This window comes from Fundulus heteroclitus, chromosome 23 (assembly GCF_011125445.2).
Source record: "Fundulus heteroclitus isolate FHET01 chromosome 23, MU-UCD_Fhet_4.1, whole genome shotgun sequence".
Lineage (NCBI taxonomy): Eukaryota > Metazoa > Chordata > Actinopteri > Cyprinodontiformes > Fundulidae > Fundulus > Fundulus heteroclitus.
The window spans coordinates 7,853,007-7,875,839 of NC_046383.1; the positions used below are offsets into that span (position 1 = coordinate 7,853,007).

Here is a 22,833-nt window from a genome sequence, read left to right on the forward strand (position 1 = left end):
GTAAGTGGAGAGCCGCTCCCTCCCTCCCTCCCTCTCCGCTGAAGCCCATTCAGACCTAATGGAGGAGCAACAGGGAATGACAGCGGTGGGCTTGTGTCGGCCTGGAGATGGCACATACAGGAGGGACGGAGAGGAGGGAAGCCATTAGCAGATAAATCCGCAAAATTAACACAGAAGGGAGGGACGGGCGGGCAAAGAGTGATGCCATGGGGGACGGCGCGGCGGTTCTTGACCAGAATCAGCTGAGTGTAATCATCAAACACACCGAGGCTAAGGGCTCTGCTTCAGGAGTTGTTTGTTTACTGTTACGGCACAGGAGCCCTGATGAGGAAACTGGTTCGACCTTCAGCTGACACCGACCTCGCAGCTCTCCTGAGATGGCCAGACGAGGCTTTTAATGGTTACTACCTCTAGTTTAAAAAAAAAAAACAACAACAAAAAACCTAAAACAAAAGCCATCTTGGTGGAACCAGCTCAGAACCAGGCTGTTGCTCTGTGCTAAAAACAGCCATGCCACTCAGGACGATCAAACTGTCCAATGGGTGTTCAGTCCTGCGCTGTTGCTAGGCCCCCTCGCTCTCTCTCTCTCTCTCTGTTCTCCACCACACCCACCCCCAGCTCTGTAGGACGTAACACAGAAAAATGGCTGAATAATAAATTCTAACTCAATAAACCAGGAGACAGCAGCTGCACTCAGACAGAAAGCCCCTTGTCTGAGTCTCGATTCTTTGCTGTAGAAAAGCTTTTGGAGAAAAATATCTCACAAGGGCACTAGCATAGATGCTGGGGAACACCACAGCGGTCTGTTTAGATTCTATAACAATTGTCTTTTGGGAGCGTAAGCCCCCTTAAAACGCAGTAAGTTATTATTAATTCATGGAGTGTTTTACCCCTTTATATACACAGTGCTGATGGTGTGGTTCTGAGGTGGAGGAGAGAGCAGCAGCAGGAAAGGAGAAGCAGCACAACCAGCGAATGAAAGAGGAACGGACCTTTAATAGATCAGCTTAGGTCACATAGGTCAACTGACAAAAAATTTAGTAACAAATAATAATAAAAACATAATTCTGCAATTTATTTAGCTTTAAATGGCAATAAAAGCATCATGACAATCATTAATCATACACTGCCTTAAAATCCCGACATTTCAGAATAAAAAAACACATTTCCACCCTTCTCATTTTTGTCTACTTCTGAACTCCACTGAACATCGTTTAGACCCAAAAACTGGCTCAGAGCTCATCTGCTTTTCTTTCCTAGATGAAACCACCTATGGAGCTAGGCTGCTATTACCTTTCTGCATTTCTGTCACATAGAAAGTACTCGTGAATCAGTAATGCTGTGTTCTTTTTGGGTGTCTGCTCTTTCCCCAAAAATGTATAAACATTGCTGCGTCTCTCAATATTTCACTCTCAGTAGTGCAGTTTAAATCCCATGCAGTTCAGAAAGGCGACTGCAGAGGGCAGCATACCTGGTGAGCACCCTATCACATGACCCTATCACATGACCACGGCTCTATGCAGGTAATGGCCGAAAGCAGAATGCACAAAAAGTTAGTAAAGTTTTAGAAAATTACACTTTCTTTGATACGAAATGAACTTTTAGAATGATTTTAGGCAAGAATATTGCTGTGTAAAGGCAAATTGGTTTATCGAGATATGGCTTGGTACTCCAAAATCTCCTCGGCCCTGGAGAGTTAAGGCTGAAACACACCAAACGATGTGATCCGTCCGATCCAACGGTCTGCTTCTCTTCCTGGCTTCCAGGTTAGCAGGCTGCTGCTCTTTTGCAGAGATAAAATACCAAATGCTGAGCTCTGTGTTGGGAACCCTGGGATCTCTCATGTGATTGGCTCAGGAACCAGTAATTAAATACGGGCTACACTCTGAACCCAAGTAGTTCTGGACCGTAACTCTAGGTTTGAAAGGAGAAAAATGTGACAAAGATGTTGTTGATGGAAAGGATTGATTGTTTTTAATGCAATGTTACTTCCATCCCAGGTGACAAATGAGAATGATTTAGGTTGATTTTACAGTAAATAGCTTACTTATAGCTCCTTTAAGTTTCTTATCGGTTTTCTGTTTTGAGCTCCTATCATGAGTAAGTACACTGTTTATTGAAATGTTTTGTTGATTAAGCGCTGTACAAGTACAAGCCATTTACCATTATTTATTGAGCTGTGTGTTTCCAGGGATGAACCTATGCGGGGACGAACCTGACAGGTAATTGCGTAACGTTTACCTTTCGGTTTGGAGATTTTATTTTATGTTTTCCCCAAAGTGGATGCCGGATGTGTTTTACTTTGCAAAAGTGTCTGTCTTCCTGTCTGACTCATGGATTTCCTGTCAAAATGCTATGTAGCTCCGACCAGATCTAATTGCTACGATGCAAATTTCCATCGCATCGGATGCCTGGTTTGTTGTGTTTCAGGCTTCATGCTGCCTCCACGTCAAAAATAATCTTCAGTGTTTCATTTATCACAGAGATTAATGGTTGAGATTAGTGTGAAGCTACATAACTGGATTTTGTTTTTACTTTAATGTCTAACTGGAGCGATCAACAGTATATTTGGAAATTAATAATTTGCTCATCTTCTTCAATGTCGATGCAAGGATTAGTTATTAAACCCTTATTAACACTATAGTTTAAAATCTTTGTAAATGCTTTAAGGTCAGAAGATTTTGTTTTTAAATACATTTGGATCTTTGACGGTTTAACAGAAAAAAATATATCTTGATAGAAATAATATTAAAAATAAATTAAGTCAGTTAAATTTAAAATTTATATTGTATGGATAATCATTTATAAAAGGTAATAAATAAAGGATAGTGGCAATAAGAGGCAAAAAAAGGGACAGTTAAAGGTGTGTAGACAAGAACAAGTGAGTCAAAATATTTGTACAAGCAACTGAAGTGATGATAGAAATCATACAAAAAGTAATCATGATTAGTTGACTAACCAAAAAGCTAATAGATATATTAGTCGACTATTAAAATAATTGTTTGTTGCAGCCCTAGTTCACACTGAGTCTGGTTCTGGAGATTTCTTCCTGTTAAAGGGGAGTTTTCCACTCCACTGTCGCTAAATGCATGCATGTATGAGGGATTGCTGCAAGTGACTCAAGCAATCTTCTGGGATTCCTTAGAATATTTTTAACCGATTTGTCTGGATGATTCAAATTAACTGTTTTGAATCGAAAGGGTGCTAAATACTGTGTAATCGCTCAATAATAATAATAATAATAATAATAATTAAGCTAACGTTTGTTAAAAGTTTTCAGATGAAAGCTACAGCTCCTCATGTGAGCCACTATGAAATATTGTGCATGTAAAGTTTAGAGTATAGCAACAAGCCAGTCTCTAATTCTACTCTAGCTAATCAGGCTTTTCTGTGAGGAGTCAAAATACTCTGTATGTGTCCTGCTCTGTTTTTTTTACCTCTTTTTGGCTGCTATCCAGAGTCCACAAAGAGTTATGTTATTTTAATTTCTGTGTCTGCTGACCTTAGGAGTGAGTATGTTTTCCTGTGGTTGTTTGTCTTTGTCTCTTTGACATATCTGTGATGAACAGGAAATTTGTCCAGGTTGTATTTCACCTCCTAGTTACAGGTGGTATGTATAAAATGCACCACTGAACGGACCAACATTAAACCCCGGAGTTTATGAAACCTAGATGTGACACAGAGCGTATACTATGACTGAAACTCCAGGCTGGTTGCTATGCTTGTATCTGCAGTGCAGTATTTTAATAACCTGAGCCGAGGTTAGACACTTGAGTCCCAACAAGTTTGTGCCTAAAGGATAAATGCTTCTCAATGAGTCACTACTAAAGTACAGGCATGGGAAATGTAAGTATTAAAGATGATAGCGCTTGACAACGTTGCTCAACTTAACATGCATCAAAGCAGAGATGAAACAAGTGGAGAAGGCGTTTTCTACAGCACTCCCTGAAATTCGATCTAAAGTAAACTGCTAAGAAGACAGAATATATGGCTTCTCTCATAAAACAGTTGCATCATAAACCCTTAAAGAAGAGTCCTTCTCTAACCGTCACCTAGTCATTCAGAACTCACCAGTAGAGCCCCTGAACCAGCGCAATAAGATCAAAGCTGGAGGCTTGGAGTGGAACTCTGCAGGGTCAATGTAAAGCGTTGCAAATAACCCCTCATTCACACATAGTCCTTCATCCGTGCTTTCTCCGTTACGTCACAAATAAAAGCCATTCTACAGTAGTCAACAGGGCAGGGATCTTCAACTTCGGTCCTCGAGATCTGCAGTTCCTGCAGCTTTTAGATGTGTCCCTGGTCTGACACACCTGAGTCAAATATCCAGGTCATTAGCGGGACTCTTTAGAACTTGACTACATGCTGAGGAGCTAAATCAACTGTTTGATTCAGGTGTGTTGGACCAGGGACACATCTAAAAGCTGCAGGACACCAGACCTCGAGAATGGGAATTGAAGACCCCTGCAATAGGAAATTTCCCACAGGCTCCATGGTGCTACGGCATGATAGAAAACCCTGATGAGAAGGGTGGAAATGTGCGAAAAACCAGATGAGCCAGACAGGAAGTCAGACACAGGAGGTGTAAAGCGGATCCAGTATTATTTCAAAATAAAGGAGGGAGGGGGGCAGGGCTGTCTGAATGTATGAACAGATCCTGTTTGGATTGCTGCACGGCTTAAGATGTGTTTAAAACATCTCCTTGTTATAATTCTGGCCCGGCTGACTGAGAATATCATGACTCTCCTCCTGCAGCTTGCAATCAGATTGATCTGCTGCACCTGTGACTCTCCTGCAGCAGTGCAATCAGCTCTATTCTATTCACCTGCGCTACTGCCTGTATATACTGAAGCTTTTCAGTCAGCAGGCGCCAGTTTATTTAAAAGCCATTGTGTAAGTAGTGTCCAATGTTTTTTGCCAGCATTGCCTGTTTATGTTCAGGTTCTCGTCTTCTGGATTCCCTTGTCTGAAAGCTCACTGGCTTCTGATTTCTGGACCAAGACTAAGTATATACCCCACGACTCACGCCTCTTGCCTAGCCCTTGGGTTTGTCTGTCTGATTCTGCCGTCATTTGTATGACCCTTGATTCTCTAAATTCTAAATCCCTAATTCTATTTCATCTTATTCTAGCAATGCAAAAATGCTGGTAAGTATAGCGACAGGTTATATTAATTAACTTATCTTACCAGTGGCGTCTCTGGCATGATAAGTTAAGTGGGGCACAAAAACGCAACACCCATTAGCAGCAACTGATTTTTTTTTTTTTTTTTGTGACGCATACAACCTGACTTTGATCAATTTTAAATTAAACGGATAAATTGGCATAAACCAACACACCAGAAATCTATTTTATGTAAGCTAAATGTAATTAAATTTTTATATATAAAATCCTAAATAAAAGCTCACTAATAATCATTTATTAAACAGAAAAGATTCACTTCAGTCCTATGAGCTAGCAAGGACAAAAAACACTAGATTAATATTTGCTTTTATTCTCCATTTTCCCAGTTTTTTTTTAAGTTTTCCTACATTTTATTCCGGTTTTTTACTTGCTTTTCTTCTATTTTATTTTCCAATGTTTTAATCATGTAAAGCTTTTTGCATTGTCCTTCTACTGAAATGTGCTACACAAATACATTTGCCTTGCATAGATGGTCACTCACTGTCCGGCAGAACTTAAACGTAACGTGTGCATTTCCAGTATTTTGATTGGACGGTCTGAGCTTGGGGCCAGAGGATTTGTGCCCCACGGCTGTCTACTCAGAGCGTGTTGGGTATGCGCACTGTGATTTCAGATGTTCATTATTTATACATTGGCGGTCCATCCCCAAGACGCCTCAAGAGGATTTAGCCTACTGAGCTTGTCAGTTTCCAGACACACTTAGATATATAGACAAAAATGTTTTTATAACAGAATTTTATTGGCAAGGGAATTGGTCTTTTTTCTAATATTACTCGATCACGTCTCACTGATTATTACGAACACAGAGCGACATCTGGTTGGGCCAGACCCCACGGGCCCCAAATGCAGTGAGGCCACAGTCTCTTACTAATGAACATATTAATGCACTCAAAGGAAAGAGTCCAATTTAACATTATCTGGTCCACATGCATACTAGCAATGGATACATAAATTATTTACCTGCCTAGAAGCTGACATGTCTAATCTGACTACCGAAGGGCAGCATTACAACTGGACTGAGAGTCTTACAAATTTTTTCAGAGCATCGAAAAAGTGAGTGATGGTCACATGATACTGACTGTGCCTGCTAGACACCTTACAAAGATTTGCAAAACTTCCAACGAGTCTGCAGTCCAACACGGGGCTGACAAAGAGACTCCCAGAGACAAACAAAACAAAAACAACATGCTAGCATGCTAGCTAACCGGAAGGTTTTTGAACCGCAGGACCAAACCAGCCAAAAGGCACAAATGAGACTCTGTACCTAAATCTGGGACATTCTGGCTGTGAACAGCGCTAACCACCACACCACCATGCAGACCTTCTTTCTCTCTACTTACCCTATATTCATCAGGGAATGAGGAAAAACAAATTTAAATGTGCATCCATTCTTTTAAAACACATAGTTGGTTTAACACAACATCAGGCCAGACAAACTGGAACTTTTATATTTAAAACATCCAGATCCTGCTTAGAGTTTTCATTTCAACGCTTCCCATTCAAGAAACAAAAGAGACGTTACCCACACATTGATCAAAGACACACAAGGCTTCAAATTTCTTCCTATTCTCAGCAAAAAAAGAAAAGAAAAATCCTCCACCACTCTATAATCACCTCTGCTCCCAACAAACCATTTAAATGTAATATATCACATTCATTCTTCCATCTTCAATTATCTTCACTTACTCGCAATAGCTCTTGAACTTTAATTACAGGAAAAGTTTATAATCTGCATTTTTTTTTTTTATCTGAGGAAACTGTTTTAGACCAATGTGTTTTTGCTCAGATTCACTTCATGTGAAACCTGCAGTCAAAGTCTTTTCTGTTCACTATCTGCATTATATCTTCAACTGGATGTGCCTGTAGTTCTTATTTTTACATGTACAGATGTATTTCTGCAGATTGTTTCTTGGAAGGCACTCTTAATACAGGTGCAATGGATACTACTATACTTTGTAGTCTTGGGAATATATTATTATCCCTCACTGAGGAAATTCATGTATCCCAGTAGCAAAGTGAAGCATTATAGGGAAGAATGTAGATAAGCAGAAAGGTAAAAACACAAAGCCAAATTAAGAATAGGCGACTGTGCAGTAAGTCATTTAAGTTTGAAAACTTAAATGTGCAACTGAGTAGGGTGATGTTTAAAAATCTGTATGTATTTTTCTGCATGGGGAAAAAAAAGAAGAAAAAACTGCAAAAAACCAACAGGGATGTAAACACTTGTTTGTTGGGAGCAGCGATGGTTGTAAAGTCAAACAGAGAAAGATAACGTTCCTTTGTACTCCTAGGATGCCATGGTCTGCAACTGGTTCTGCAAGAGCTTCATGCATGGGGTGATTGACATTGTCCAACAGTGATATTTGTGTGTTATTTGCGTTATTTTTGCCAGAGTCTATCTGTATCCTACTCCCTGCACCAGCTTGAGGCAAGAGTACCGTACGGCAGTAGCAAGGCACTGCCATTTTTACAATCAATGCCGGAAGTACACACCTGTAGTCTAACAAAATCGCTAGAAGTCAGTCCCAACAGGAAGTTAATGAAGTCGTATTAAATCCACTGACCTTAGGTCTAGGTTTGTCATCCACCAATGTTAGGGTTAGCCCTCAGGGGAAGGGATAAACCACAGGTATTAAGTTAGGTTTAGGTATTAAATCCACTGACCTTAGGTTTAGGTATCTTCGTCTTTCTTTTGGTCTCCACATATCATGCAAAGAAGAAGAAACGTCCAAAACTTGGTGAACTTCTGGCATTGACTGTAAAAATGGCGGCACCCTGCGACTGCAATACTGTGCCTCTCGGTTGAAGGGGACATCCTCAGACACTGTTGGCCTTTCTGATCTAACCGCTTCCACTCAGCTACAGATCATCTGCTGCTCCAAACTACACCACAGAAGATGGCTGATGCCACCAGAGTCAAAAGACCACAGCCTCCTCAGTAGGTAGAGTCTGCCCAGACCCTTCCTAAAGAGTATCCAGTCCAGTCCAGGTACTTATAAGAGTCCACTATCTAACCTTCACTTCCCTGGATGTTCACTGTTATCAGTGCTGTTAGTTTTATTAATATATTTCTATGCATCCTGCATGCTATCTTTCACAACGTATATCACTTTGCAGATGAAACACAGCAAAATTCCCCACTGAGACGTAGAAGGGTTATTGTATTCTATGCTAAAATAACTAATAATTAATCTAAGGTCCTTCTCTGAGTGACATCATGGAAATGAAAGAAGTTAGCCAAGATATCAGGGAGCTAATTATGGACTTCAACAAATCTGGTTCGTCCAGGCATCACATGATTAAGAAAAGAAATGGGTTCTGTGTCCCAGAGATGAAACAATTTAGAGATAAAAGTGAAAATCAACAAAGAACAAAAGCCAAAGATCTGGAGAAGATGTTGGCTGAAGCTAGTGAGAGGATGTGATAAACCAATGTGAAATGAGTCTGGTACCAGCTTGGGCTGAAAGGCCAGTCAGCCAGGAAGAAGCCAACACTCCAGACAAACACAAAGAAAGACAAATCACAGTTTGCAGAATCAGACGGGGAACTTAATCTTTGGAGACATGTAATGAGGTTTAATGAAACTTAAATTGAAAACCTTTGGCCACAGTTACCATTGTTAAACATCAACCAAAACCTGGCCACAAATGGGTCTTCTAAACGGACAATGGCGATAAAAATATCACCAAAGGGTGCTTTAAGGATAACAAAGACAATGTTCTAGAGCTGCCATCACAAAGTTACAACCTCAGTTCTGTAGAAAATATGTGTGCAGAGATGAAAAGGTGTGTGAGAGCAAGGCTACAAACCAATCTGTTACAGCAGTTCTGTCTGGAGGAATGGGAAAGAAATCCAAGCAAACTACTAAGAGAGGCTTGGGAAAGGAAACCCAAAATGTTTGAACAATGTCATATAGCTTAAAAAAGTATTTATACCAAATACTAAAGAAGTAAACTTCTGAATTTAAAGAGAGTTAAAAGAACATTGTTCTGACATTTAGCAAACAGGCATAAGTTTCATAATCCTACCAAGCCTAAAATAGCAATGTCTGATTTAATGTAATGATGAGAAAAAAGGTGGTGCATCTTTTTCTAGGATAAGTAAATATCTGGTTGCGATAGTATAAATGTTCCCACGTGACAGAGGCCGACGCGTCGGACAGAGAACCCGGGGAGCAAACGAGCTGTAATGCGGCAGGAGCCGGTGTGTGCTGCGTTGTTACCTTGAGCGAATCAAAGCAGGCGATGACTCGGCCGTTCTCCACATGGCAGCTCCGGGAGGGATGTGCGAACTTGCACTCGGAGTCGGACCGCGAGCAGGTCCCTCTCTGGTACTCGCGACACACTTCCAAGGTCAACCATTTGGTGTCTCGTCCCATGGCCATGCTGACAGCCATCTGAGACGCTCACAGACACTGAGCTGTGGTGGGAGCGAGTGGATGGAAAAAACTGTCTAATGTGAGCAGGGATGACTAATAATGATTCAAAAGCAACAACAAAAAAATCCCCTTGGGGGGAAAAAAAAAGAAAAATATTTTTCCTTCAGAGCAAATAGGTAGCAGTCCCTTTTGACCGGTGTATTTTTGGGGGGGATGTTTATTAGCTGTTCCTGGGAAAATTGTCAGCTGAATTTTCACGGGGGCGAGATAACGGAGGTTAACTGTGAGCAGAGACCAGCTCTGTCTCAAGAGAAAGAGAAAAACTGCTCGGAAAACATCACTGTGGTCCACTCGTCTAGGTCTACAAACTGAAACTCTCTGTACGTCTCTTTTACATTCACGTCAACATGGTCAGGGGGAGAGGAAGTCACTGCAGCTCTACTGTCGTCGTTATTCTGACAGAGATAGAGGGGAAAAAAGCAGAACCTTACACCCGTAATGTCCTTGTAATGATGAGACAAAGCTGCAGCTCAGCTCTGGGTATGTGGGGACTGCAGCTCAGCAACGTGGGATGGATGACTTTGTGGCTGTCAGGACAAAATATAGCCTCCATTCAAGGCCAAACGCACACCGAGCCCTCTCTCCTGCTGTAGGACACAAAACCGTACTGTAGGCACTTTGGAGTCCCGCTTCCTTCTTTCACTTGAGTCTACTTCTCATCCCTCCATCTCCGTTCTCTATGTTGCCATCCTCTTCACTGACCTCTTCGCTGCACGTCTTTGCTTGCTGTCTCACTGTGAATTGCAGAAAAACAGGAGAGAGAGAGAGAGAGAAAAAAAAAGGCATTTATGATACAGTAACCGTATAGGCTAGAGACTGCTACAAGGTCTTTTAACGAATGAGGATCACGCTGCAGGAGAAGAAGAAGAAGAAGAAGGAAGCAAGCAAAACAGAGCAGAGCGCAGAGGAGGGAGGGAGGCAGCAATGAACAGGAAAGGGCAAGCTATGTCTTGATTAAGTGATACAGAGCGGAGAGAGAGAGGGAGAGAGAGAGAGAGAGGATGGAGGGAGGGACGTTGCAGGCAGGACAGAGACATCACCTCAACTCATTTACTTTCTGCCCTGCGAAAACTGGACATTAATGCAGCGCAGGGTGAAAAAAAATATTGTCCTTGGCAAAGTTCTGTTGATTCCCAGACAGAGGAGGTACGAAAAAGACAAGACGGGGTAGTTCTTCACAACTACAGCTGCTGTGTGTAATGTAAAAAGCGGCAGCCAATCCCGCGGCGTTTTACAGGCAAGCAACGCACGCCGCTGATCAATGAGAGCGCACGTTGGGAGAAAGGCTCCTCCTTTCACAGAGCCTGTCCTTGTTCCCCACTTTTTTCACACTGGTACCAGCACAGTCATGGCAGTCATGTCTGAAGCACATGCTAATATCCAAACTGTGCAGCAGCTCCGGGCAGCTTTGCCCTCACACGGGGGGGGGGCAGAGGAGTTTCTCGCGTCTCGCTCAAACATACTGCAGCGTGATGCAAGGATGATGCATGCAGCTCTCTGTTCTGCTCACACTCAGGGAGCAGAGTGACGTGGCCAGACACTAAGTGAATACAGACAGTACGCCACAAATGGAAATGATTCGTCTTCTTTTTGATTTCAGAAAATTAAATGGAAAAATAAAAGAAGCGAGTAGTGTATAAAACCTCAAGCAGCACAATAAGGAACGGAACAGGAGGAGAAGAGGCTGTTGGAGCAGATATTATCAGTCTCTATGTCTGATGGTGGCAGACACAGACGGCGGAAGCAATGGGGGGGGGGGACTACTGCGAAGGAACGAGTGTGTGTGTTTGTGTGTGACTGCATGCACAAACAACAGGGAAGGGTTCTGCTGCAGCGGGAAGGGACGCCGATGGATATGCAGCACAAAGTCACGTCCCAGGCCAAACAAGAGAGCCAGAAATGAGAGAATAGCAGGTACAACAAATGCTTTGCTTGCTGAACTATTGCGCTTATCTGTGCATCCTCCTTCAAAGCCTACAGATCAATACAAACTTTTCTCTGGGGGGGGAACCAGACAAGCAGTCCTCCTGCAGCTTCGCCTGTCCTGCTTTTCTGTCCACGTCAGTGTCAAGAGCCTGTGCTTACGCACACCCTGACGAGGCAGAATGCATCCTACATCATCAAAAAGCTCCCTTAGCAACACTCCGGACACCAAATGGTGCACAGCTGCCATTACAACCTTCTCCTGGAGAGATCTGCAGCAATACTGGCTCTTCTCCAAAGCTATCCGAGTTTGCACTGCAGCCAGTATCTGTGAAAATAAACAGGAATGACCTTTCACTCACTGATACTATGTCAAGGAGTCACTGCAGCTTTTGTGCAAGTTGTACACTTTTTAAAGTTTTTTTCACTAAGATGCATCGATCACTCTGACAATTCTTCCTTGATTCACTCTGACTGTCCAAGTGAAACACTTGGGAAAAAAGTCATGATCATTAAATGCATCACACTGACACCTAAGGGCAATTTGGAGAGACCAACTACCCTAACGGTCCGGTTTTTGGGCTGTGGGAAGCTGGAGTACCTGGAGAGAACCCATGCACGGTGAGAACATGTAAAGTCATCCCAGGTCAAGATTTAAAACCGGGACCTTTTTGCTGCAAGGCACCAGTGCTGCCAACTGCACCGCTGTGCGGCCCCTACCTGAAAACCACTGCAGCATTTAGCTGTTTGATAAAACGTTTGCCTCAGCCTGTGTTTCATAGCAACAAACAACAACAATTAGTGATAAATGGGATTTTCTGTTTCAAATATAAACAATTAGATTAGGTGCTACATTTTTGTTTCATTTATTTTTTGGAAATAGCGTGAAGCTGTGGTATTTTACTAAAGGTTATTATACTGTACTGTGAACTGTTATATATACCATTGATTCGCTCATATATATATATATATATATATATATATATATATATATATATATATATATATATGGGTTGCAGAGAAAAAAAACTATTTTGGAACTTGTTGGCAAATATTGATCAAGGTCAGATTCTGGACAGTTGAGAATTTAATATTACGCGGCCTGTCTTGATCCTTAGGGGTCTTGGTTTCTTTTGTGTCTTTGACTGAATTATTTCCCCGATGTTCATGTTCTCTAGGTGTTGCCATATAAGTTAATTCCTTTGTGTTTGGTTTCTTAGTTTATTCTTGTGTTCTGTTCTTTTTACATTTGTTATTGTCACTGTTAGCCTATTCCCCTTAAGGCTGCTTCACACAGCAAGATTGTTAGCCCAGTTTTCTCCCTGATCTCCCCCTTCACAGGAGGCGCAGATTTTATGCCGTGTCTCTTAAAATAATCTTAGGAGAATATCCTGCCGTCTGTGGTGTGTTAAGAACGATCGGGTCCGTTTGGTGGAACGTCTGCACCGCTCCAACCTCAAATCGGGGATATTCAGCATGTTGGATTGCCCTGATATCCTAGCGTGTGTTGTTTCTCCCGAAGACAAACGAGCATGGAGCCTGTTGAATGTGGCGTGTAGCCAATCAGAAAGCGAGGTGAGGGATTCTTAAAGTGAAAAAAAACAACAACAACAACTCGCCTCCATTTCATAGTGCAGTAAGCATAGAGCCCCCGGTTGCGTTGTCTCTGCTTATTTAACCAATGGCTTTTCTTTTTATGTTTTTTCTCTGTTAAAGTCAATCCACAAACTATCGCCATTTTTCTTCCTGGTTGTTTATTTTTATTTACTGAGAACTCACCTTTGATCTTGGGAGGATTCGCCAGATTTGCCGTCTGACATCTGAATGGTCTTAAGTGAAATCTGTTCCTGTGTGGTGTGTTAAGCTCGCCGTCTGAACGGACACCACACACTGTACGAACAAACCTGTTTCATCTAGGATTTTTTATCATTAATTGTGGTGTCTCTCAGGCTTTGAAAATCGGCCGACTATTTTAAAATCCTGCCGTGTGAATCAGCCTTTAGTTTGATAGCTTCTTTGGGTCTTAGTTCAATTCTGTCCTTTTACATTTGTTCCCATCCCCCAGTCTCCCTGCTTACCTTCCACCTCAGCTGTTCCACATTTTCCCTGATTATCACATCTGCGTCCTGTGTCATCCTCCACTCGTCCCTCAGTATATAACCTCACTGGTTCTCATTGTTCACTGCTGGATTCCTCCGTTCCATTGCCATGTGTGCCGTTTCTCTTTGGTCTGCCTGTGCTGTATGGCCTGTTCTCCTTGTGCCACATCACCTGCAGGTTTTCTATTTTGATTATTAAAAACCCCTTGGCAGTCTATATGTGCACTTGGGTCCTTCGTCAAACCACCAATAATGACACAGCCTCACTCATCAAGTCACTGTGAGGAATTTGTCATTTAAACACTACCTTCAGCTAATTTAGAGTAAAAAAAAAGCAACATTTCCCTGAAGCTAAGATTCCCCTTTCAGCTGATTGACTTCAATACAGTTCTTGTCACTGTGAACAAAATTATTTAGACATAGCACCATTACATCAATCTGTATCTTAGCTTCAATATGAGCCAGTGATAACATATGAGAGCTTAAATTTTGTATAGAAATAATGTTGACTAACAACGTTTGTCCAGGTTTTACACTGCAGTCTAAAGAATAAAAATAAATAAAGAGTATTAGTTATAGCTATCTTTGAGCTTATGCCTTTCCTCCGGGTGTCTGTGGTAAAGCTGGGTAGTCTGGCGGTGTGGAAGCGGGGGTCAACATGCAGGTGGAACCTGGCTGGGGTGGCACGAGGTGGACATACGACAGCAACTGTTGCTGACACAACTGTACCGCGTCCTTCATCAAACACTGTGCACCAAAGGGCTTCTGACAGCGTAACCTTCAGCTAAGCTCTGACGTCTGCATTATGGCTGCAGTGCAAACCGAGTGCCACCTAAACAGGCAGAGCTGTCCCGGTAAGCCACAGACAGGCACAGAGAAACATCAGAGCTTATTGTTTCAAATCTTTCTCTCTGCTTTATCGTCTGCAAGGTTTCCGGAAAAAAAAAAAATTGGTTTATACCAGCAGTATGTTTGTGTTGAGTGTCTGGGGGACTACAATGGAAACGATAAGCTTTATGGTTTCTTGTGTTAATATCATCTGTGATGATACTTGGAAGTGAAATAATCTTTATTGTCCCTTAGCGGGGACCATTGACATGACTGAGCCGTGAAGCTAATGTTGCTTATTTGTGTTATTGCCAAAATAAATTCAATAATAATAATAATAATAATAATAATAATAAACCAGAAAACTTGAAATTTGAGATATTTAGCGTTTAATCTGTAAAAAAACAGTAATTGATTTCTACTAAGTCTAAAGGTAAATAAACGCTTTTTTATCTTTTATGTCTTCATCTTCTGTGTTTTATGCTTGTTCTCGCTGTCAACCCTTTTGTCTCCTTTTACCCGTGAAAGGTTCTATTTAAATTAAGCTTACTTACTTACAAAATAAGACACATTTGTCTTACCTGCACAAAACTAATGAAATTTGTTGGTTGGAGAGAAAACAACCAGAGAGAGAGAACTGTTGACTGGACAACTTACAAAACATCCAATCATTGTTTAAACCTGCAGAGTCACAGGGGAGGGGGAGGGGGGGGGGGCGCTATCTCAAGCAGTCATGAGGGTTCAACCTGGACGGGTCACCAGTCCATCACAGAGGGAAACAACCATGCACACACACAACTGAGCACATTTTTAGAGGCCAAATAACCTAACAGGCATGATTTTGAACTGGAGAGAATTCAAACACATGAACATGCAAACTCCAGGCAAAAAGACCCCAGGCCAGGATTCAAACCTAAAAGACCTTCTTGCTGCAAGGCTGCACCACTGTGCAGCTCTGTTACAAAACATTTATGTGTTTGTTTTTCTCATAACTGAAAAGCTAGATGGGAAATACTGACATATAGCTTGCAAAACTATCCCTCTTGACCTTTTTTTCCCCACATTTTGTTGTTACAACCACGGTTAATGTATTTTATTGGGATTTTATGTAACAGAAGTGAAAGAATTAATATAAATGAGAAACAGTTTGCCTTCATTTGTATTCAGCCCCTGTTGCTGCAATACCACTAAATAAAATATAGCCCAACTAATTGCCCACAAATCAGAGCATTTCCGTTTAATGTTCAAATTCATTTTTATTTTAACTATCCACGAAATGTGTCTGAAAATGAGCTATTTTGAAAGGAAATGGGCAAAAATTAGTCTCTATAAGTGTAAAGCTAGTAAAGTCAGATCAACAAACTTTAAGCTGTAATCGCAGCAAAAGATTAATCTAAAAAGTAGCGTATAAGACTCATGTAAGACTCTGGGAAGCTGAATACAAATGAACGCTACTTGTTTTCCCCTCCCACTTCACAATTACGCACAGCTTTGGTCTACCATGTGAAAATCCCCAAAAACCACAATGCAGGTTTTGGGTTGCAACAAGAGAAGTTCCAGCTCTATGAATTGTTTTCCTAGACACCATCAATAGAAAACACTACAACAAACCTTTGATTGACAATTTGGGAATACCCAAACAAATCCCTGTAACTCAGAAGAATGGGAACACCTGTTAAAAATGTTTATTCCATTTATTGTAACCATCAAACTCTCACTTCAGTTTTCAGAACACTGGGGATTTTTTTTTATTTATTATTATGTCTATTTGTTTTCCCATGAGAACATTAGTTCCTTGTGGGACTTTTTATTCAAACTGGAGATACCTCAGTCCCAAAAGCTTGGTGAATTCCAGCTTTAGAGGCGCAGACGGTTGTGTAACAGCAGCTAAAGCTGTGAAATCTTTATCTACATTGGCTCAGGGTTGCCTTTCACAGCGTTGCCGTTCACCAAGTCAAAAACTGTTTTTCAAGGATGAAGGCAAAAAAAACAGTCCAACATCAGCGGCCACATGATTGATTTAAAAAGCGTAAGGAAACCAATCCATAAATCACAGTGTGAGTGAAAGCCAGTAGCTTGAAAGGGAGGGAGCAAAGTAATTAGGTTAAGTATCGGTAATCTTTTCAGCTCGTTAAAAGCACCACAGCTCCAAATCACACAACCATACAATGGCTTGCTTCAACAAACAGATCGGCATCACTTACACAGAAGACAATATGCAAAATGTTGGAAAATAACTAAAGATAAAAAAAAACAATGTTTTTCACACTCAGTTTGGATAGTTTATCCATATCACCCCATTGGAGGTTAACGAAAACAGACTCCTTTGAAGGAAAAATTATAATATAAGCAATCAACAGCATATGTATGTGTGTGTGAGTGTGTCTGTAGGGAAATGAAAACAGGCTGCGTGGGAAAGGTGACTGCATGCACTCCTGTCAGCGTGAGCATGGTTTGTCAGTTTATCTTGTGTTTATATTAAGTAAAGAAAAACTAGCCAGACAGGTACAGAGTCCACAGCCGGAAGGGGAGTGTGAACTTGTCTTGACTGGCTGTATTGTTAAACCAGACAAGATAAAGGGCAACACGTCCAGCAGGATGCAAACCCGTAGTGACAACACAGCATGCCATGGTGGCTTAAGTCTGACCCCTTATAGGACAGACAAGGACGAGACTTCACAACTCCACTTATTGTATGAACAGACACGGTCAGCGAAATCCTGCAAACATGCGACTCAACAGCCAAAGAGCAAACCTGCAGGGGATCTCCATTTGTCTAAATCGGCAATATCTAATTGAAAAAAAAAAGTAAAAAATAAAATAAAAAAATTACTCTCAATATAGCCAAAAATCAAAAACAAACCTAAAAACATAGTTATTGTTAAAGGCAGCTTATGCTGTCTCATAATAAAACAAGCCCCCACATTGGCTGGAATATGGAAATTCCTCCCCACATCATTTGTATCCAGACAGAGGACTCCCAGACGCCCCTATCCATGTTAAACAGGAGCGATATGACTAATTTGCCTGTATTGCGCCCATCTTTTACAACAAAAGCCAACCCTTTGCGCGTCCGTGCAACAGGCAGGAGTTGCAGAAGCGAACAGAAGCACAACGTGGGAAAAAAATAAATAAAAAACAAACAAATAAAAAACAAAATAAGGGTATTTTATTATCATTTTTATACAAATGCGCGTTAAAAAATGCTGCAAAATGCACCAGGCGTTTCCCGGCAGCTCACCTGTTATCAGTCCCAACAGATCAAACGTCTTCCCTCAAATGGACGTCGGCTGAAATATGCTTGCTGGATCGGTGTTTTCCGCAAAGACTTCCTTATTTGTCTGCAGGACACTGTAATAGCTCCGCACTAAAGCGTAGGAGGCGCAGGCAAGAAATGATATATAAAATCAGGGGCGATTCAGCAGCTGCGGAGCGACAGGCAGAAGCGGCGGTGGCGGCGGCGGCAGAGACGTAAGCCGTAGCCCCGCGTTAGCAGACGGCACTCAGCAGATAGCAGAATTAGGCAGGAAAAAAAAAAGGACAGAGGGAGGGTTTTATCAAATGGGAGGAGATGGACGACAGGGGAGTGTTTTGTTTATTAGCTATCATCAAGTCACGACAATACGCACGACGGTGCAAACTGTAGGTCATAGGATACAGTTGCGTAAATGAGTCCAAAAAAGAGGGGGCATATTTCATAAACAACTAAAGCTGCGAGGTTTAAACAAGTTGGACACCACAACTGCGCAAATGCTGTAGTTAGCAGGGCCGGTACCACGGTTCTGCAGGGCCTGAGGCAGAACTTGATTTGGGCCCCTATTTTTTAGTTCAGAACATCACCACTAACTGAATCTGGGAGAGGCGGCAGCGTTTAATTCGCTACTTTTAAAGGCAATAACAAATAATTGGTTATTATTTATTAGGATGCATTTTGAAGAAAAAGAAGAAGAAGAAGAAAAAAAAAATGAAGCTCAAACTTGCAAACTCCTTTAAACTTGAAATTTAAACAATTTTAGAATGTATTAATTTACCCATACAGCAACAAATCAAATCAAAACTAGAATATTCTCTTTCTCAGTGAGCAAATATAAACATTTGAGATCTGTGTTCAAAAGTGTTCAAGCATTTATGGGAGGCCCCTGATGTTTTGCGGGCTCTAACAGCACCTTAGCTCGCTTGTGCTTTGTGCCGGCTTTGGTAGTTAGGAGCTTATTAGTGACATTTTACAGTTAAAATCACAGTTTTAAAAGCTGTTCATAAAACGGCAAAAGAAATGCAGAATTTTACATTTTGATCAGAAACTGTCAATTTCAAATGTTTAATATTTTGTACAAATTATTTTGAAATTTACAATTTTTCATATGTTAGCCAACTGATTTGCTACTACAAACAGTAGCAAATCCCACCACCATGTTTTTCATATCCAAATCAAACTGATCTAAAAAACTGCAATCTTTTCCCATTTTGTCAGTAATATTAAAAAAAATGAACATTGTAGTAGTAGTAGTAGTTTATTCAGTCTGCATAATACACAACAATATATAAACAGGATCATAGATCATGTAATGAACGAAAGGGTGTACGCTGAAGTAAACAGATATTGTTTATCTAAGTATATGGTCATATGGCATCTAGTACAAGCTTGCTAAATTTAAAGTGTGTAACCTACCTGTGACTTGACAGATTCCAGTTTGTTCTGTTAATAATAAATCTTCTGCAAACATGGGGTTCAATCCTTGGACCAATTCTCTTTACTATATATATGCTCCTGATTGGTAAAATTATCTGACAGCATGGGATTAACTTCCACTGTTTTTATTTATATGTATCCATATATCCTGACAAATCCAATCAATTACTTTGACTACAGGCATGTCTTCATGACATCAAAACCTGGATGACTTTAAATTTTCTGCCTTTAAATTCTGACAAGACAGAAGTTGTCATCTTTGGACAAGAGTCTTTAAAAAATAAATTTCTTAATCAGTCACTTAATCTGGATGGCATTAAATTGGCCTCTAATAATAAAGTAAAAAACCTTGGTGTTATTTTTGGCCAAGACATGTCATTTAAAACCCATATTAAACAGGTTTCCAGAGTTTCCTCTTTTTACTTCTGGAATATTGCCAAAATTATAAATATTCTGTCCATGGAGGGATGCTGAAAAAATAGTCCATGCATTTGTTACAAGACTGAGCTATTGCAATTATTTACTGTCAGGAAGTCAACAAAATACAGTTTAAACTGTTCAGCTGACCCAGTTCTGATGAAAATCAAAAAGAGGGATCATATTTCTCTAATTTTAGCTTCCCTTTGTTGGCTTCCTGTTAAATCATGAATAAAATTTAAAATTCTCCTTCTAACGTATAAAGCCCTTAATAATCAAGCTCCATCATATATCAGAGCTCTGATTACCCCGTATGTTCCTAACAGAGCACTTCGCTCTCAGACTGCAGGTCTTCTGGTGGTTCCTAGAGTCTCTAAAAGTAGAATGGGAGGCAGATCCTTTAGTTATCAGGCTCCTCTCCTGTGGAACCAACTCCCAGTTTTGGTCCGTGAGGCAGACACCCTGTCTACTTTTAAGATTAATCTTAAAACTTTCCTTTATGATGAAGTTTATAGTGTGGCTTCGGTAATCCTGACATATCTCTATAGTTATGCTGCTATAGGCTTAGGCTGCTGGAGGACATCAGGGTCTATTTCTCTCACTCTGCTGAGTTCTCCTACTGTTCTCAATTGTGTATTATTTGTTGTCATTTCAACTTTTAAGTACATCTGGCTTGGCATTCTGTTTAGCCATGACACCATCCATGGGGCAGATCAGCTGCCATTACTCTCTCTAACATAAATTATTCTTTGATCAGTGCTTTCTGTGTCTCTGCTCTGTCTTCTCTAAGCCCCAGTGGGTGGAGGCAGATGAGCGTTCACACTGAGCCTGGTTCTGGTTCTGCTGGAGGTTTTCCTCCTTGTTAAAGGGGAGTTTTCCTCTCCACTGTCGCTTCATGCATGCTCAGTATGAGGGATTGCTGCAAAGGCATCAACAATGCAGACGACTGTCCACTGTGGCTCTACGCTCTTTCAGGAGGAGTGAATGCTGCTTGGAGAGACTTGATGCAACCTGCTGGGTTTCCTTAGAGAGGAAACTTTTTGACCAATCCGTATGATTTGCACTTTGTAAAGTGTCTTGAGATGACGTGTTGTGCATTGGGGCTATATAAAATTATAACATTTAATCGAATTGTATGTGTTCGGTCTTCTTCTTTTTCCCAGGAGACAAAAAAAAAAGGAAATTAAAGATTCTTTTAAACCTATGAAGTAAAGGTTGAATAAATGTTAAATAAAAAATTAGTTTAAAAGATGGCACGTTTGCTAAAAGTTAGCTGCTACAGTGACTGAAACTAAGATTTAAAATCCAAACTTTAATGTCTGGTTATATAAGAGCTTGAGAAATTGCTATAAAATATCTCCTTCATATTAAGTTTCAAACACAACACAACTGGCAGCAGTCATTTCAAAAGATTTCTATATTTATTTCTTAAATATTAATGTAATGTACAAATTCTCAGATGTGAACTGATCTGCAATACCAACAAGGTCCTCTTTTAATTCTGTTTTTTTTTTCATATTACAACCAAACTGATGCTGAAGAACTGTAATTTCTTTTATTTTATTGGCAGTAATAATAAAAATGTGCATGTAGTAAAAGCTTGCTAAAGTTAAAATTGAAATAGGAAATAATTGAGCTCCAGAAATAGCATTTAAAACAATATTTCCTTCATTTTAAGTTTTAAAAAAGACTAGCAGCTACCTTTAACATTTTTAAAAGCAATTTATATCTGAAAATGTTATGATATTCATCATTTTTCAGATGCTAATTTGCTGGTAATCCTAACCACTTCCATATTAAAAGTAAACATGACAAAAAACATCATGAATCTAGTGTCTAAGCTTCCTAAAATTAAAAAAGGTGATTTTTTTAATATGAAACTCACTACCTTCACCAAATCAAAAACAAGAAATTAAGGTTTGCTGAACAGTCTTTAACTCTTCAATATGAAGGGTAATATGCTGTAAAGACAGTTTAAATGATTGAGTTTAAAACTATATTTTCCAAACAGCTGCAAAATCAATAAAACATTCCCTGCATCCTTACCTTATAAACACAAATAGCAACGGTTATTTTAAAATATTCAATATATTTTTGCTTAGAATTGGATGAAATTCATTATTTTCACATGCTGCTGTAGCCATTTGGCTGAACCTATTGGTTATCAGTACATCTGTGTTTTTTATATTAAAACCAAACTGATGCTGAAAAAATATTGTACTTTTATTATGAACAGTAATAATATTGATGTATTTTCATCTAAAACTATATTAGTGATATAAAATATTAATTTTAGATACTTCCATTTTCTGTTTTGGTTTTCCAGCAGACCATTTCACTTTTTATATAAAACTCATGGTCTTGACCAGAATAAAAATAGAACTGAAATTAGCTGTGCAGGATTCTCTTTTACTCCTATTTTATAGATAAATGCCAGCAGTACATACAAATGAGAGTTTACAAGATGGAGGGTTTAGCTAACAGTCGAGTATTTACCCATAGATATAGAATCGCCATTTAGAAATCAAAATAAAAAAAAACTCAAAAAGCCGATTAAAAAAAAACCCAAGAATAAAGGGTAAACTTTAAAACATTTTATTTCTCAATTCTACATTTTCAGCTGCTTGCTATTCATAGTAATAAAACTAGCAGTGCCATTCTTCCTTTGTCATATTAAAAAAACTACTACTAAAAAAATCTATTCAACCTGAACTTTATTACTTTTTTTTTACTTTAAAATGTTTCTGTTTGGCATCAAACTTGGCAAATTAACAATATAAGTTATGCTTTTCACCCCCGTCTAGAAAAGCATGTACCTCTTAGAAAAAGTTTGATGGCCTTACCGGATATAAAATAGGAAATTAAAGTTATCCGACCAACATTCTTTCTTTTGTGTTGGAGGGCCGGTCAGAAGTTCTGTTGGGGCCGGTGTTGCCCTCTGATGGACTGGGGACCCTTCCACTCCTCAGATTAAAAGTACCATTTTAAAATAATTATCAATGTTTTCAAAATAATAATTTTCAATAATATTTTTTTGCATAATTTTCTATATATTTTAAATATAAATGTTCAAAAGATATTTAAAATATTAATATTTAAGTGAAATAACAGGGGGGAAAACATGTCTGTGTTTAAATAATACATAAAATGTTTGACTAATGGAATTCAGTTACTGCAATAATGAACATTTCAATAATATTCAAAAGTATTCAGTATGACTGTGTATATAGGAAATGTCTGTTTTTTTTATTTATT

The 22,833-nt window shown here is 39.8% G+C and overlaps 1 protein-coding gene across 3 annotated transcripts in view; it reads right to left on the bottom strand.

Moving 5' to 3' along the window:
• The window catches only part of mbnl3 (muscleblind-like splicing regulator 3), a 38,978-nt gene extending 20,971 nt beyond the window's left edge, over positions 1 to 18,007 (bottom strand). Inside the window, exons 1-2 of one of the 3 annotated variants that reach the window (XM_021316008.2) lie at positions 17,713 to 18,007; positions 9,406 to 10,355 (exon numbers count right to left, since the gene is read on the bottom strand). In XM_021316008.2, the coding sequence (XP_021171683.1) occupies positions 9,406 to 9,579 (174 nt within the window). In that variant the 5' untranslated portion in view covers positions 9,580 to 10,355; positions 17,713 to 18,007. Of the gene's footprint in view, positions 1 to 9,405; positions 10,356 to 11,613; positions 11,784 to 17,712 lie in introns of those variants that run through there. The other 2 variants (XM_036127048.1, XM_012861721.3) reach the window with 2 other exon arrangements.
• Positions 18,008 to 22,833: the final 4,826 nt, after the last annotated feature.